This window comes from Trichoderma harzianum (genome assembly GCF_003025095.1).
Source record: "Trichoderma harzianum CBS 226.95 unplaced genomic scaffold M431scaffold_8, whole genome shotgun sequence".
In the NCBI taxonomy this organism is placed as follows: domain Eukaryota; kingdom Fungi; phylum Ascomycota; class Sordariomycetes; order Hypocreales; family Hypocreaceae; genus Trichoderma; species Trichoderma harzianum.
Window position 1 is genome coordinate 1,093,943 of NW_020209256.1, and position 16,685 is coordinate 1,110,627.

The window sequence follows — 16,685 nt, forward strand, 5'->3', positions numbered from 1 at the left end:
TGCAGAGCTGGAAGCCTCGGGTTAATGCATGTCAACATGCATGCAAATAACCTTCCCATGGACTCTACGAAAGAGCTGACTAATGAATCTCTGAAGCAACTTGATATAAAGGTCAAATGTTTCGCCTATCCACAAGTGGATTACAGAGACTTGTGTAAAGCTTCACACAAGCAACACGGACTGCATCCCTCTTTGGAGGAGGATATCAATCACTTCATAAAGCATTTTTACACAAACATACCGAAATTAAAGCTTCGCTGAATATGCTGTCAAAACTTGAGATTCAGCAATCAGCAACCTTTATTAGTTCTGGCATGCAATGGAGCCAACAGTCGTGAGTGAAAGAAAGGCTGGCATTGGGATTGAGAAATGAATTAACTGTTTGGAAACCCAAATTCTCGAAATTGATGAAAATTCAACATTATTTAATGAGGTAGATATCGCGTACCTATAATTAGACCTAGTAATAAAGATAAATTGATCAACCGAACGTAAACTGCTATCTAACATCAGTTTCGTTGAGGCAATCGAGATTCAATGTCCCAAGCCGGCTATGTTATATCACGTAATCTACATTCAAAGGTAAATAGTGATGCTTGCAGATGCTACCTATACCTTATTAAGTAGAAGAATATAACGACAGCAGCTGATGCCACCGGATAGAAGAATCCGGTAGGTAACCGTTGTTTTCTCTCCATCTCGTTATAACTAGCCTTTACTGTATAGTCTCTGTATTGCTTAATGGTCAAGTTAAAGTCCACTACTAAATAAAGAATCACTCCCTTCTGTGATGACAGCGGTGATGTTTGGTATGATTGCTCCAATAGTAGCCCTGCCCGGAGATCTCTTATACAGCCTAGGCCGGGAACAAGCGGAGATTTAACGTCATTACTAGCGTCCAATACGAGTACAGGGGCAATGTTTGTAGCTTGACATTACGCTAAATTGGGAACAGTTGCAGTCCAACTGTCTGCCTTCAAAGAACAACCTTCAACGACAACGACTTCTGACAGAAAGACATCGGACGAAATGCCAAACAGCTGTCAAGACCGAAAATGCATGCGCAATGAGGATGACTAATCAGGACAGCACATCGACGAAGAAGATCTGCCTCAGGCAGCTAGCACAGGCCAACTTGTGAAGCGCAACTCCATGAAACTCATCACTCTGCATCTTCTCATCTTCTTTCTTCGAAGCCTGTTTTCTGGCAACACCGCCGAATGCAGCAACCATGGCTTCTCGCCACGTCGATATTGATCCAGATGGAGACACTTTGATCATTCTCCCCAGAGTCAAGGCCGAAGGCGACAGCGGGGCATCCCAAGTGACGTTCAAAGTGTCCATGAAGCATCTCACTTTAGCATCATCCCGTGCAAAAAAGGTGCTTCAGGGATGCTTCAGTGAGGCAACACCACAGGGGTCGGATGGGCTTCGCCACTGGAAGTTCGATCCCATGTTCGATCCCGACGCTTTTGAGATTGTTCTGCGCATCCTTCATGCACAAGCCCACGAGCTCCCGAAGGAAATCCCACTCGCCACGATGACACAGGTTGCCGTTATTGCTGATGACTTGCTATGCAGCAGCCCGATTGCACCTTTCGTTCCACAGTGGAGTTCAAATGACGACTTTTGGGCAGCATCAGTACAATTCAGTGCGACAATCGAGAAGATTTTCATATGTTTCGTATTTGGGCTGAAGGAGAAGTTCACTTCAATGACCCACAGAGCGATAATGAAGTCGATTGACCAGAAGAATGTTTACGACGTCCCTCTTTGTCCAACGATCCTCCGTAAGTACCAAAGTGTGTTGCACTACTAGCCATTGTGTTCAGTAACTAACAGATAGGGCAGAAGCTATAAAAGACCAACGAGCCTTCGTATTAAAGCAGCATTTAAAGTATCTATATATCGTGGAATGAGTTGGAAGACGATAAGCTTTGTTGGGAATGCAGAGCAGAGAACATTGGCTATCTCAAATACAACCTACATCTACACCAGCTCCCAGCATTAGAATCGTCAGAGCTGTGGGCTGATATTACATGCAATGAGCTGAAGGACAAGATGAAAAAGTTCAAATATGCGAAAAATCCCGGATGTGGCTCCTCTGGACCTGACCACCCTTCATTGAAGAAGCATATTTCGAGAGCCTTGAGGATATTTTCGTCTCCTGAGAAGGGACTAGATCTTGCTTCATTTCCGAAGACTTCACCTTAACAGGTATCAATCTTTATGCGGCAGATTGTGATACAACACTACTGGGAAACAAGGACGAGAAATCAAGGACAGGAAAACAAGGGCTGGGAAACAAGGGCTGGGAAACAAGAGAAATCTTTCGCTAGAATAACAATAGTCCAATCAACTAAGCGTCGTCATTTGCAACATTTGACAAGCGTGCCATTGCGCAACCTCGTGATCCAAAGCTATGCTTTCAAGCATGCAGAATAAAGTTCATAAATAAAAGTCTAAGCTAAGAAAGGTAGATCTATGCCATCTCCTACACTACAAATAATACAGTCTGAATACCTGTACATACCAAAACAGCAGATGTAAATTCCGTCTCCTGTCTCGCACTTAGACACTTTCGCCTCTACCTCACAAGCTCATCCAATCCACGAGGTCTGCGCCAGCCACAAAGTTCTGTTATTCCACGTCGGGTCAGAGATAGTGACCGAGGAATTAATGTTGAGACTGACCGTCGTCGCCTGCTTTCCGTAGCGAGGAAACGCGAATCCCAACGGCCCCGCGTCAGGCTCTCCGCCCTTTGCGAATCCAGCAATAGCGTGCTGCATAATGCTAGCGACATGAAGATCTACACCTGCAGCGCCGTCATAGAATGTATATGCAATGTCGCTTCCATGGATAGCCGGCGGCACTGAAAATTCCCATGCATGCACTTCTGTTCCACGATGGATAGTAGCTTGAAGCAGGGCTTGATGGGCAGCAGCAAAATACATCTCATTCGCCATCAAGATGTTTCGGTCAACACTAGTTTCGTATGGATGAGAGCCATCGTAAACGGCCGGATAGAGAGTGTTGAGCACATAGTTGAGGTCTTTTTCTCCCATCAGCGGATAAATAGCTTGAAGTCTGTTTGCCAATGCCGTTTCATTTCCAATAGTCCGAGGATCAGTGAATAATGTACCCTCGAAGCTCGTATGAGAGGACAATAATGGAATGCCCTTGGCGAATGCACCTTCAAGCAGCAACTTGGCAGGTGGACCAGGAATATAGACATTGTCAACAGAAGGGCTAAAGGCAAACTCATTATACGGCTCAGCTCCAATCTGGCGGACATTGGCAGCGATGAGGGCACTCGAAGGCAGTCGTCTGGCTTCTTCCAACGACTTGACATTGAGGATTTTGAGAAATTTTTGAAAGCTACTCTCCTGCTGCGCAGAGTCAATCAAGACGGTCAGCGGTATGGATTGTACAATCGCTCTCTTGAATGGAACGGGTTGTTTGCCCCCCTGAGCAAGGAGATGGAACATGATGGATCCTGCGCCGGCTGATTCGCCCATGACGGTGACATTATCAGGGTCTCCGCCAAATTTGGCAATATTCTCCTGTACCCATTGCAGAGCTAGGCGTTGATCGTACAATGCTGCGTTGGCTGTGCCGTCTTTCTGCATGGTGGGTCCGGCAAGGAAGCCAAACGCGCCGAGGCGGTAGTTCATGGCGACCCAGATAATTCCATAACTTCCATCTTCTTGAGAAGCAGAGATGATGCGATTGGGAGTACCCCAAGACTCTTTTGTTCCGCTCACGTATCCACCTCCCTGTTCATCTCGTTAGCTGAGGCTGAGAAACGATGAGATATCAGATTTACTTACATAGATCCATACTAACACTGGAGCCTTTTTACCATGGGACTTCTTTTTATCCAAGACAGCTTTGGGAACAATCACATCCAAGACCAAACAGTCTTCTGTAGTTCGCGGATCTGTAGTCTGCGGAGTACTGTTGGCGATTTTCTCAGCCTCGGTGTAGTTTAACGGAAGCTGGTTCGTTGCCCATGCCGTTGCAAACTGTATCGCGGTGATTGTCCAGTTGGGAGATTGTTGAGGGCAGATTTTGCCAATGCTGCCATCCTGTATGGTCTTTTTGACGCCTTTGGGTGGGATAGGAGCTCTCCAGCGTAGATTTCCTACAGGAGGCTCTGCATAGGGGATGTTCGTGAAGTTGTAGGCCTTGATTGTGTCCTAGAGATTTTGTTAGCCTGAGGAGTGACTGGATGTGCGACAGTGACCGACATTGTATGATATAGCCCGATGGACTTGGTATCCCAAATCAACAGTTGGCAGAGATGGATGGCTCGTGGCATGAGCTCCCAACGCAAGGGTGGAAAGTAGAAGAATATCGAATCTGTGCATCTTGAAGCGTCTTCCGAATCTGATTCTCATGAGAAGACTTTAGGCATATGAAAAGCAAGTTATTGTGGCATTTATATATGTAAAGAATCTACTTATATTATTAAACGAACAGATCACAGTCGTCGTCTTCGATGACTGAATATTTCCTATAACGGCAGTACATTACCAACGATCATCTCCGTTTCATAGTTGGGTATTTCCAGATCTGGCAATACATGTTCAGGGGTACAGCGAATCATTGCATGGGTAGATCTCCGATGGGCAGCCATACATGGGAGAATATTGACAAGCATATTGAATACTAATGAGGAGCCAAGTTTCACTATTTTCCGGCCCCCGGCTGTCGATGGGTCCTTCTTAGCGTGACAGGTAGTTAATCCTCGGTATGCCACTATTAAGACGACTACAGGCATCACAAATGTTCTACGGCACTTCATTACGGGACAAGGATGAGGCTATTTAAGTCTGGGGCAGTGTTGAATCAGGCCATTTCAGGTAAAACAGAGGTTCGTGGACGAATGTAATGCTTCGATTGCATTGGTTAGACTGGACCCCCGACGGTGTCGGTCTTTTCGAAAAGCCCGACAGTTCATCTGTTATATAATAGTGTTAAGTGCAACGAATGATATTGAAAACGGTTAAGTATCGACACAATGTAGTCTTCTAGTATAATTTTCAAGGGGAAAATGTAGGGTTTCGTGGTCGTGATGACGACGCAATTGCCTTACTCTAGCTTGCACATTTGTCAGCAATGCCTCGGATTGGCTTTCTATCAGTAAGTATAACAGTATAGTAAATCTGTACGGGTGGTATTATTCTGATTAATCGATTAAAGACAAAAATAGGAGAGTGGGGGAAGTGTCTTGCTCATTTGTCCATCTTTTAGATAAGTCCTTCAGTCCTTACCTCTTTTTAGATACACATATTATCGGGATATGAACAGTATCTCGTCACTATGGATTTCTGTATTACAAGGCCAGTATGTTAAAAGTCTATTCTCTCCTAATCTCATACCCATTTGAAACAGAAATCACAAATTCAGCCAAGCCAAACGCTATCCACGAATCAAGTACCTCGCAAGAAATGACCTCCCCCAAAGTAACACTACCTTTCAACTCAAATCCTCCATCAACAAGACATCTCCAATGAAATAAACAAGTCATCCAGCAGTGTAAGCGCAACATTAAACGCACGCACCCAACATGGCCACAACCTCAGTCACAACTCAATAAACGCTCCACCACCACCATCGTCAAAGTGACACAGCCCGTCTAATGATCCAACCAATATCTCCCCTCGGCTACATACATGCCCCCCCATCAAACAAATCACCGATGCAATACCATTCCGATGCATCTACCCGGACACAAACATGAGCCTGTGTCATCCCACCCATTCCCACCATGGCCCTCCGATCATTCACCGCCGAAGCGAGATCAAAGTACACAAAAGCCCACCACAGCAGTAAAAGCCACAGCGGGAGGGACAGGTAGACCGGCTTCAGCCCCCGAGTTCCCTAGTTGGTGTGGACAGCAGAATGCACTGCTGGCGTCATGTAGCAGAATATCACATACGTCGAGCATTGACAGGCTCGAGAGGTGCATGCATACGAGGTGTCTCGATGTTGATAGCTGTCATGTCCCTCTTTTCTGACTCATACACGGGATAGTCACCCGATTTCCCCGTCGCTGGGAAAGTCGAGCACGACTGATTCATCTTACGACATATGTGTGCGTTGTTTCCTTTGTGTTTGACGCCTGGCTTACACGGAGTCCAACATCAGTTGATGCTGTCTCAAAGTACGAGTATACATCGCCGCCTTAGTAGTATGCTTGATGTCTACAATCCACAACACCAAATCACCCCACCTCTTTAGTTAAAAAAGAAGAATAAGAAGAAAAACTAGAAGAATGTCAAGGCCTAGTCAACTATACTAGAACACTCATACAACAAGCCCAACCAAAATGTCACCGCCACGTGGCCAGCCTCCAGAGGCACCTCCCCGTCTGCGCACCAGCAAATCAACCTCCAGCGACTTAACATTCACGTACCCGTTGAAGAAGAAGAAAAATATATTAAAAATAACTCAGTAACAGGAGACTAGAAAAGATAGAAAAGATCCTTCACGGGAGATGGCATACGTCGCAAATATAAAAGAAGGCGAGTATAGACGAAACGGCGCTTCGGCGGACGCCCGCTCCCGACGCCGTGCGACTGGCTCGCTAAAAAAACGTGGGATTTTCTATGCTGCATGGAGATGGATATCCAACGTCCTCTTTTGGTTGCTGGAATGGGCGGATGTTGCATTGCGCGGAGCGTACATGTAAAGACCGGGCTTTGTCCTATTCACATATTAAAAATTGAACAAGGTAGCAGGAAGCAGCATTGCATTAGATTATACAGATTACAACATACAGATACGGGGCACGTTTCATCACGACAACAAAACTAAACCACCCTCTCTATCTATCTACATGTATTCATCGACGCCGAGAAATCCCCATTAAATAATCCCTTGCATCTTTCATATCAAATGCTCCTCCCAGGTATCTGTACATACATACACAACCCACTGGGCACAAAGCGGACCCCCGTCTGCGGCCTCGGATACGAATTCTGCGATAATCCCAGGCTCTTGGGCACGACTTTGCCACTTGGGTACAGCGAAAATCGCCCTTGTCATTGTCATGATACCCAAAACCCAAGGCAGCTGAAAAAGAAGAAGAAAAATATGGAGTAGCAGCAACACAAAATAAATAAAACTAGGTAACAATTCTCACCCACGTATGTACAATGTCCCCATCTACCTTCTTTTTAGGAAAATCCAGCGCCAGCATCCCCATATAAAAAATTGCTGGCAGCTTCGGTCTTGTTTCCCCGCAAAAACATGAATCTCACCGTCCCATCACTCCATCCCAAGGACTCCATCACCTCGCCGTAAACGCCACATTACTGGGAGACACATACATACATACATACATACATACCTACCTACCTACATACATGCGTACATGCGTAGCAAATGATAGTAATAACGTGCGTATTCGTACATACATATTCTCTTACTTACATACCGCATCGCCCAAGCCCACGGACCCGTACATTGGATCCCGCCTGCACCACGCAAGTAAGCAAAGCACCGCACCGAGAGAGAGAGAGCATCCACGCTTATCCGCTCATCCGCAGTCTACCTTTAATAACCGGGCAAAGAAAAGAGGACATTCCTATTTCCCATCATAAAGATAGACAATCAAGATAGTAGTGGACATCAATTCCAACTCAAGCAACGTATAATCGTAGATACCACGTAGCTATACAAACTCCCTAAAAAAACCCTCATAGCTTAGTAGTGCTCTCGCTCATACAACGTCTCCAACTCTCCTCCAACCTGCCTATGCTGTCACTCGCGTGCTACCACAGCGATACGATACGATACCGATTCCCCCATGCTACTGTACAGCACAAAAGAAACCCCAATGCAACAAAGCTCCCACGAACCCCAAAAACAGCTCTCGCGTCATACCCACCACCCGCAAAAACCCACACCCACACGCCAATGTAGCATCGCGCACGTCACAATCAAGTCAAGCACTGCAAAACGAAAACGAAGAAAAGATTGATTGACAGAAAAAAGCTCTCTGTTTGAATTTATTTCGTTTTTGTACACGATGTAAAAAAATCCTATCGCTCGCTTATCCCAATGCATCTCCTCTTTTTATCCTTGCTTCCCCCCTCCTCCTCCTTCTATCATTAGGTCTCTTTCTCTCTCTTTTCGGGCCATTCCATTCGCATACTTTCAATGACATCTTGTTGATGCATCATTCCAACTCTTTTCGTCTCCTTAGTGGCCATTCAATCCAACAGCCCCAGCTAATCAGAGCTGGTCTGACGTACGGCGCAGTAGCCATATGACTAACTAGAGAAAACTGCTGTCCCGAAACCGGGAAAGCTGCAAAGGGAAAAAAAAAATAACTCCAAGGGTGCTATGCATGTCCCATTTCCCCGCCCCAGAATTCGGGGCGTAGTGTGTGTGTGTGTGTGGTGGTTGTAATTTTTTAGTGTAAGTTGTAGCGCAGTGTATATGGCAGGTGTGCGTGGTCGTGTCGTGTCGTGTCTAAGAAGAATAACAAAAATTATGCACGCTTTTTTCTCCCAAATCATGATCAAACGCCGACCCCCGCTTATCTACAGGTGGGTGTGTGGTCTATGTAACATGATGAAAAGAGCATGTAGAGAAAACAAGGGCGCGAGACGGGTGGCTCCATGCTGAGGTTTCCTCGCTCGCCGGTCCAGGGTTTTGTTGTCGCTGCTGGACAGCTTGTGCTGGACAGGAAAAGCTGCGAGACATGAAGCATCTCGTGGTGGTGTGTGGATAGTGTCGGAAGGAGTGACTAGAGTCGGGTATCATTTCGTTCATATTAAGTAATAAGGCGTTAAGCAGAAAAAAAAGTGTTTCGCGTGAGACAATGTTCATGGTTGTTTGCCGGCGCTGCAATGTTCTATGGTGGTTGGTCGTCAAGTCGTGGGTCAATCAATATAGCAAAGTCGTTCTGTTGGAAAATGCGGTGAGATCCAAACAGATGGTAAGAAATCGAAAAAAAAAAAAAAAAAAAAAAAGTGAAACAAAATCAGAGGCGTAGCTTTTCCGCAAGGTTCTTCCAGAATCGCGGTGTCTTCTCCTCGCTTCGGGCTCGCACCATGTAGGCATCCCGCTGCATGGGCCCGACAATGTCTTCGTCACCGCGGCCAGGGAACTTGCCCTCGGCGTCCAGGGCCTCCAGCATCTGCGGGACGGCGCTGGGCAAACAGCCCCTCCTGCCCCGCCACTGCATGGCCGCGTAGATGTCGTCGTGGCGGTTCTGGCTCTGGGCCTTGCTGGACGGGTTGGCGCTCTCGGAACGGCCACGTCCGCGGCCTCGGCTGCGGCTGCGAGACATGACTGAGGCCGTGGTCATTGGCTGGGTACGGCGCACAATGTCTGTGTAGAAACCCTTCCACTTGCGCTCAATCTCGGCCCACTTGGCCTCCGTCATGCCGTACGTCTTGCTCGTCTGGCCGTAGTGCTCGCCGGTGCGGACCAGGTGCTTGGTGTAAGCGACCCGTGCGGCGTCCCAGTCGTCGCAGAACTTGGTGACAGATTCAGCTGTAAGCTCGTCAACACCGTAAGGCATGGGCGTGATGGTGAAGTTGGCGTGGCCCAGGCGGTCGGACCACTCGTCCTGGTCTTGCAGGATGGACGGCGGCAGGGGCAGTGGAAGCTCCGTCATGACCGAGACGTGGCGGAGAGACGACATGGACGGCTTGGAGCCGAGAGACTGCCGGGGAGTCGGGACAACGCGAGGGGAGTGGACCTCCGTGGCGGCCGACGACGGCGCAATGCTGGGCGACTGGAGGGGAGAGGGCTGCGGAGGCTTTCCGAGAGGGTCGGTCATGAGCGGAGGCAGCAAGGGGGTCGTGGCCATGGCCCTGTCGCGCTCGATGCCTGACCGCTCCTCGCGGCTGAACTCGCCCGAGTGCATGTCCAGGCTGTCGGTGCTTTCGTACGTCTCGTAGAATGGCATGGCCGGCGGGGGCATGGGCGAGTCGTCCAGCAGCACGGGGAACTGGCGAGTGGGAGAAGACATGGAGGAGGACCGGCTGGACGCGGCTCCAGATAAGACGTTTTCCATGCTCCGCTCAGTGGTGGGCGAGGTCATGAGGCCCGTGATGCTGTTTGCCTTTCGCTGAGACTTCCATCGCGCAATGCTGGGGAAGCGGTTGCCGAGTCGAGAGGTGATGGCAGTAAAGGTCGATTCGCCGCTCATGATACGCTTCTTCTTGGGGTACTGGGAATCGCCGGAGAAGTCGCTGTCGCTGAGAAAGCCAAGATCGTAGTCGATGTCGAGCTCGCCCGCCATCTCGCCGTGCAGAAGCTCCTGGGAGGTATTGGTGTGTTCGCATGCCTGGTCGCCTACATGACGGGGGAAACAGATTGGGTTAGCCATGGAAGCCCATCAGGATAGGCTTGAGAGCACCACTTACATAGACAGTACATGCCAAGGTTGTCGCTCAAGTCGTCGTCGGATTCCTCCTCTTCCTCCAGCTCCTCCTCTCGTTCCAAAGGCTCTTCCTGGACATCAGGCAGCTGGCGGATGCTGGATTTAGAGGCCGTGGCATGCTGGGCCACGGGTGAAGCAGGCCCCTCTTGCGGGGTGATCTGCGGCAACTCGAGAGAGGAGGTTGAGCTGGAGTAGCGCAGGGGAACGCCTCGATTGGAAAAGGTAGGAGTCAGGGGCGAGGCAACGTCGGAGGACGAGGAATTCGTAGTATAGTAGACGTATGAAAGGTCACATGCTTCCAGAGAGACGCCCTCGTCCATGGCGCCGCTCTTGCGATCCTGAGCCAACTGCGGCAGCAGCAGGTCTCTAATCTGGGGCGACATGCCTCCCTCCCACAGCGGCGAGGTCGAGGTCGGTGTCGGTGTTCGAAGTTGAAGTTGATATTGGATATCGAGGCAGCAACAGTAGCGGGCGGGTAAGACGGGGGGTAATCAAGGTCTGGTAAGATAGATGGACGGGTTGCTTTGTTTGTAAGCTGGTCTTGCGCGAGTACGGAGCACCGGGGCGTCAAGTGAAGTCTCGTCAGCTGCGTGTTCGGGGGGTGTAGCAAGAGTCGACGTCGAGGACAAAGAAATTGAAGGCAGAAACACAATGGCTCTATCGCGGTCGACACGGTCTATGTAGGATATCGAGGTCTTGAGGGGAGGGAACGAAAGGAAGCGGGAACAAGCACGTAGAAAAGAGTCAAAGACGAAGTGGAGCCGACGATTTTGCCTGTGTGTGTGTGGCAGCAAGGCTAAAAGGTGCTCCGGACGTGTGGTAGCAGCAAGTTGAAGTTACAGCGAGTGGCCTCTGCTAAGGCTAGCAGGGGGGACCCCACCAGCAGGGATTAGGTCGGCATCAGAAGCTACGAGTACAAAAGATACAACGATACAGAGCCCATTTTAGCGCGAGAGTACAACGGTACAAAGATACAAAGATACATGGTGACAAAGGCCGACATGGGGGACAGACCCATTGAGAGAGAGCACAGGACACAGGACAGGACTCTCTGCTGGTTAGGCGACATTAGCGTGGGTGGGTAGCACTTGGACTGCACTGGCCTTGGACTGAGTCGAATGGATTGAATTGGGTCCCAACGGTACGTACCCAAAAACAGCCCCGTATGGGTCTCTGTCTTCTGCCCTGCACTGCACCGGCACCGCCAGTCCAGTGGCTTAGGTTTGCTCTGATTCTTTTGGCTTCCAGCGTCCAGTCTCTCGCTCTCGTCTCCCAGCTCCTCCGGCAGCGGGCCTTGGCTGGGCTTGCTGGGCTGCTCAGGCGCTAGAAAGCAGTGGCGTGTCTGCGCTTTTGCCTGCGGCCGAGGCCAGGGTGAAGGGCCTCAACTGAACTGGCAAACAATGGCTGGGCTGGGTTGGGATGGACTGGGCTCTGCTGTTGTCCTTGATCTGTGCTGGGCTTGCAAGCTGAGTACTTGGACGGGGACAAAGGCCTATATCCGATGTCCATACAATACAATACAGAGTACCTAGAATATGTAGAGAGTTCCGTGCCCGTACACAATATTGATACAATACGCATTACCGTTATGCACCATAGCAGCATCAGCCAGCCTCTTCTTCCCCCCTCTACTCTACTCTTCCTGCAAGCACATGCCGCCAGTCAACGCATCTTCTCTCTGCCTGGCACCTCCCGCGGCGCTGCTACCGGCGGTCTGCACAAAGTACCACGGACCCGGAAGCACTGCCAGCGCAGCCGTGGCGGGGCTGTACCGGATACCCCATCGCCATGTTTCGCACATGCGGGCCGGCCATGGCAGCCCAGCCCAGGCTGTATCGGTCAAGTCAGCCAGCCATTGATTTTTTCTCAGTGTCAGCGGTCTCCTCGCGCTGCCTGCTAGTGGGCGGCAAAAGAAGAGAAAAACTTCGCTGGGATCAAATGCATGCTCTACGCAATCAGCGGCGTAGCTTAGAGACCGGAGTTAGTAAGCAGCGAGAGGAGGGAGAAAACAACCTTGAATCCATAGTTGAGCGGCAAAAAAAAAAAAATTCACTGAGGGCGCTAGAAGCCGAAGACGCACGAGACCTCGGCCAAGCTGCTAAGAAAAGAAACATTCGCCCCGGAGCGCTGAAGATGATCGGCCTTAAGCGCCCACCTACAAACAGACGATGGCAAGACAAACTGCATACATAGAGGAAGAAGAGGCCAGGAGCCCAACAGTGGCGTGTTTGCTTGCTGTTTGTTTATCGATGTGTTTGCTGTCGATATGCGCGCGCGTGTGGGTGATGCTCAGATGAATACCTAGTAATGCCAGGTCGATGGAGTACATGCATTCAGATGTCTACAAGCACCGTAGGTACATGTACCCAGCCGCCTTCGGGGCGTCCAGTGACAGGTGCAGCGCTGAAGCCACTGGCTCTCTAGCGAGCAGCAAGTTCTGCGCCGCCACCATCCAGATGAGGCATCACATCTAGCTGTCAATCAGCTTGGCTGCTCAGTATCTACACTAAGCTACTGCATCTTGATGCTCCTCGTATACTAGTTTGATTGATTAAATCTTGATTTCCAAATGTCAACTGAAATCAATTGATCCCTCTCGACCCCAAAAACAACCATCTACTACGTCACGTAACCAGCTGTAGAGGTCATCCGTTGAATCATCCATACATCCATACATGCTCCATGCCCTTCTTCTCCTCACTTCTGCCCGCCATCATCATCCATCACCGCTCTTCCTCTCCGTCATCCCACAGCATCCACCAAAGCAGCAAGCGCAAGCACAAGCATAATCCAACAAAAATACAGCACAGCCGGGGAACATCCCGTCCACGTGTTGCCGCGCTCACATTGGGCGCCTGGAAACCCGGTGTGATGAGCTCTGCTCTGTGGCCTCTGGATGCAGATGCAGCTGCAGCTTCTCAAGCACGCATGCAGCCCGTCCAGCCGCCTCTTCGTCTCCCCGCCCGCTTCTCATACCCGGTCATGGTCATGGTGATGGAATAGAATAGGCGCCTTTTTTTGCTTTCGCTCTACTCCCAACTCGTCAGCGAGATCCAGATTTCGCATCTGCGCCAGCGGTTCTCTGCGCTTTGCGGTGGCTGCCAACCCCCGTCCCCCGTCTGGAGTCTGGCTCCAATCGACCCCCCCTTTGGCCGGCCTCGCTCACGACCGTCTTCCCTCTCCAATTGTCCCTCTGGTGCCCCTCCAAAGGCCGAGGCTGGGGCGCGCCAGCAGGGCACTGCCAGAACCCATCCAGTCAACAAAGTCGCGGCCAAGTCAGCGGCAAGAGGGTCGATCTGGGGGCGGTTGGGAAGCGAGACGCCAGCACTGACTGACACCAGCATCATCAGACAAGACCCGGCAAAAGAGACAAGTGACCATGCTGAGGTGGGCTTAGGCTTGGGCTGGCACAGAGTTCAAAGTCCTAGGCCTACACGTGAGGGCCAGAAATGGTCAGAGGGCCATTCTGACGTGGTGCGAATGCAACGAAAAGGCGTTTTGCTGGCGATCCCTGCCACTGCCAATCCCTCTCGCCGAGGCATCGCACATCACGGCGAGCATCTACCCAATCGAAACGGCCACACCATTCATTCACTGCCGGCCACTCGATTCTTCTTCTATTTTTGATTTGCTAAAAATTGTCATTGTCTCATCTACGAGTTACACCCTGTTATGCTACAGCGCTTGCAAAGTACATCTACCCGCCTGCAAGTGCTCGGATGCAAGTACACAAGAGCAAGGCATGCATCGCTCACATTGACCAATGTCACACACATGGCGCCAACCTCGCAAACCAGAGACGCAGAATACCTACTCGTGTACACCGCGACCCCCCATCGCCCACCGCCTTGTGCAAAGCAAAGCAAATATGGGACAAGGAGGCGGCCGTGGCGACGGCTGCGGCCGAGTCAAGCAAAGCAGTCATCCAGAGCAAGCAGAATCTTGAGCCCCGGGGAAATCGGGGGGGACGAATTTCGGGGACAGCAGCGGGAGGCTCCTCCGCCTCGCCTCGAACTCACTGGGCGCTGGGGCCAAACAAGTGGCATGGACATAACCTGGCTTTAACATGGGCCTGGCCCTGTGCCGGCATCGCTCGCTCTTCAGGTGACAACAACTACGCCAGCCAGGCTCTTGTCTCGTTTCCCACATGCGGGCTTGCTTACCCATCGTCTCAATCTCGTACATGATGCTCTCCAACAGCATCAACGTGGTTTCTCCAGAGCGAAAAGGGCGGCGGCGGTGACATCCAGAGGATCCGTACAAACGCCATCAAGCTTCTTGTTCCAGCATTAGCACAAACAACATCTCAGTGTGTTCGCAGCCCTATGCCGAATCAAGGCCTAGCGCCACGCTCTGGATGCGAAGAGCCTCTTACCCGGATGCACCTTTGCCAGACCGGTGTGTTTTTGCAAAGTACTCGAGCAAGTATCCCGCCATTTGGTACGGTACTTTGACCCCCTGGTTTAGCTTGAGAAGAAGGATAGAAAAAGCAAAGAGCTTGAAAAGAAGAAATCAAAGAGCGGGTTTGCATGGGTCTTTGAGCTGGATCCGCCGCCCAGTGCCAACGCAATCGGGCCCTCTGTCTAGGCCCAATCCTTTAGACTCTGGCATCCAAGCAAAATCGGAAGACTCGAAACAGGGGAGGGTGGGAAGTGAGGGGCTCACGACCTGATCACGGCTCAACCCGAGCAGGGCTCCATGGTGGTTGAAAGTTTTTTTTCCTAATGCTTTCCTCGCTTGCCTTTGGGGGGGATAAGTTTGGCAACTTCTTCAGCCTCCTTTATTCTCAACCCTGCACAAGCCGGCTGCGCCGACTTGAATTTTTTCTTCGCCTCCCCTATGCACAGCTGTTTCAGATCAGCCTAGGGTCGGCAGTTCGTCTGGTGGTTTTCCGGGGGTTGACCAGACAAGACGATATAGCAGTTCCCTTAACAGCCAACGTTGCATTTCACAGAGCCAGAAAAAGGAGTCGCGAAAAAGGATCATGTCATTGTCAGACGAGTGATTGGTATGCTACTAACAATAGGAGTTTTCTGACTCTTGGACGCAGAGCAGCCAACGCCATTGAGTCGGGAGAAACCGCTCCGTCTCTCAGGATTGTGCCATGATGACCGACAGGACTGAGATTGAATGCACGAAATCAAATGCTCCGCCTGTACACGCGTATTCTGTGCAGGTCATCGTGTCTTTTCTTACCTGGCATCTCATTACTGATATCCCACTTGAACTCTATATCATATCTCTCTCCCCGTAGCGTCCCAGACCTTGCCTTGTCACGATGATCCAGCCAGAGATGGTTAGTCAGCGCATCCCCCGGCACTGGGAACAGGAGGCCATCTCCGGAGCGCGAATCCTTGCATCCTTGGGGCTTGGCTACCAACGGCTTGCTTGCCAGGCCCAGGTTCATTCATTCTTCCTAGGCTCGACCACACTGGCGGGTTCCGAAATGGATGGTGGATGGCACAATTGTATCACCTTGGCACGCTATTCGACTCGAGAGGTCTGGATGAACTGAAGCCACTCGGGGGATTGCATTTAGCCATTGGGCGATTGCAGATGCTGTTGGCAGAGCCCATGTTCTTTTTCTGCCAATTTTTTCAAGTTGCAATGTGCCACTTCGATTGCAGCTTTGATGCGTTTTGCTCGGCGCACAACCCTCATCAACCTTGTACACCGGCTGCACGAAATATCAAGGTTTCCAATCGGCGATATTGCTTTGCTTGTGCGAGTCCAAATACCAAATTCATGTAACTACGACTCCAGTCCGGCCGGATTCGGACACCACTGCGAACGACGATACAAATCCTCGCCACCGCAAACACGGGTAACCTTTCACATGCTTTCAGGGTAAACCCATCCTATCTCGTTGCACAGCCTACCCGCGAGGGGAAATCCCCAGGTTTAAGCGCCATCACGTCCCATCAAGCACTTGCACTTGCACAGCGTCCAGTGGTTGCATTTCTCGTACAACACTCGACTACTTAACTCATGATGGCCCCAAAAAGGGAATCTGAACAAAAAACGTCGGTTGAACAAGTGATACGCCTCTCTGTCATCGGGCCCCACTGAGGCGGTTGACTTGGGCCCTTTGAATGCGTCTAGCGCCCTCGATGTCAAAAGATTGTTGGTTGTCTAGCCCTCGGAGCCACGTTTTTGGCAGTCTCCACGCACGCGACCTGGGCTAAAGAAGAAACTTGTATCTTTTTTGCATTGGCCTGCGCCGTGCGCCTTTTCGATCTTGTTGTTGGTGCCTGAACTCTTGGAGTTTAGTTTACTT

General features: G+C 50.4%; 8 protein-coding genes across 8 annotated transcripts; 5 read left to right on the plus strand and 3 right to left on the minus strand.

Annotated features, from left to right (window-relative positions):
• The first annotated feature begins 1,205 nt into the window (after window positions 1-1,205).
• On the plus strand, window positions 1,206-2,370 carry M431DRAFT_521548 (hypothetical protein). The gene is made up of 2 exons (XM_024920471.1): window positions 1,206-1,790; window positions 1,852-2,370. The coding sequence occupies exons 1-2, from the start codon at window positions 1,232-1,234 to the stop codon at window positions 1,917-1,919; spliced, it is 627 nt and encodes a 208-aa protein (XP_024773070.1). The 5' UTR covers window positions 1,206-1,231; the 3' UTR covers window positions 1,920-2,370.
• A 230-nt stretch (window positions 2,371-2,600) lies between these two features.
• M431DRAFT_88766 (hypothetical protein) lies at window positions 2,601-4,370 on the minus strand (the record flags this gene model as incomplete). Its single annotated transcript, XM_024923950.1, has 3 exons — window positions 2,601-3,776; window positions 3,831-4,199; window positions 4,251-4,370. The coding sequence occupies 3 exons, from the start codon at window positions 4,368-4,370 to the stop codon at window positions 2,601-2,603; spliced, it is 1,665 nt and encodes a 554-aa protein (XP_024773071.1).
• Window positions 4,371-8,998: 4,628 nt separating this feature from the next.
• On the minus strand, window positions 8,999-10,791 carry M431DRAFT_89086 (hypothetical protein; the record flags this gene model as incomplete). The annotated part of the gene is made up of 2 exons (XM_024923981.1): window positions 8,999-10,320; window positions 10,392-10,791. 2 exons carry the CDS (start codon window positions 10,789-10,791, stop codon window positions 8,999-9,001), a joined length of 1,722 nt encoding a protein of 573 aa, XP_024773072.1.
• A 1,105-nt stretch (window positions 10,792-11,896) lies between these two features.
• Window positions 11,897-12,700, plus strand: M431DRAFT_461882 (hypothetical protein). The gene has a single exon (XM_024915362.1). It carries the CDS (start codon window positions 12,197-12,199, stop codon window positions 12,599-12,601), a length of 405 nt encoding a protein of 134 aa, XP_024773073.1. The 5' UTR covers window positions 11,897-12,196; the 3' UTR covers window positions 12,602-12,700.
• Window positions 12,701-13,090: 390 nt separating this feature from the next.
• On the plus strand, window positions 13,091-13,411 carry M431DRAFT_496695 (hypothetical protein; the record flags this gene model as incomplete). Its single annotated transcript, XM_024917515.1, has 1 exon — window positions 13,091-13,411. One exon carries the CDS (start codon window positions 13,091-13,093, stop codon window positions 13,409-13,411), a length of 321 nt encoding a protein of 106 aa, XP_024773074.1.
• A 593-nt stretch (window positions 13,412-14,004) lies between these two features.
• Window positions 14,005-14,684, plus strand: M431DRAFT_509672 (hypothetical protein). Its single transcript, XM_024919336.1, has one exon. The coding sequence runs from the start codon at window positions 14,128-14,130 to the stop codon at window positions 14,593-14,595; it is 468 nt and encodes a 155-aa protein (XP_024773075.1). The 5' UTR covers window positions 14,005-14,127; the 3' UTR covers window positions 14,596-14,684.
• A 352-nt stretch (window positions 14,685-15,036) lies between these two features.
• M431DRAFT_461890 (hypothetical protein) lies at window positions 15,037-15,691 on the plus strand. Its single transcript, XM_024915363.1, has one exon. It carries the CDS (start codon window positions 15,133-15,135, stop codon window positions 15,514-15,516), a length of 384 nt encoding a protein of 127 aa, XP_024773076.1. The 5' UTR covers window positions 15,037-15,132; the 3' UTR covers window positions 15,517-15,691.
• M431DRAFT_496697 (hypothetical protein) lies at window positions 15,549-15,815 on the minus strand (the record flags this gene model as incomplete). Its single annotated transcript, XM_024917516.1, has 1 exon — window positions 15,549-15,815. One exon carries the CDS (start codon window positions 15,813-15,815, stop codon window positions 15,549-15,551), a length of 267 nt encoding a protein of 88 aa, XP_024773077.1.
• Between the last annotated feature and the right edge of the window lie 870 nt (window positions 15,816-16,685).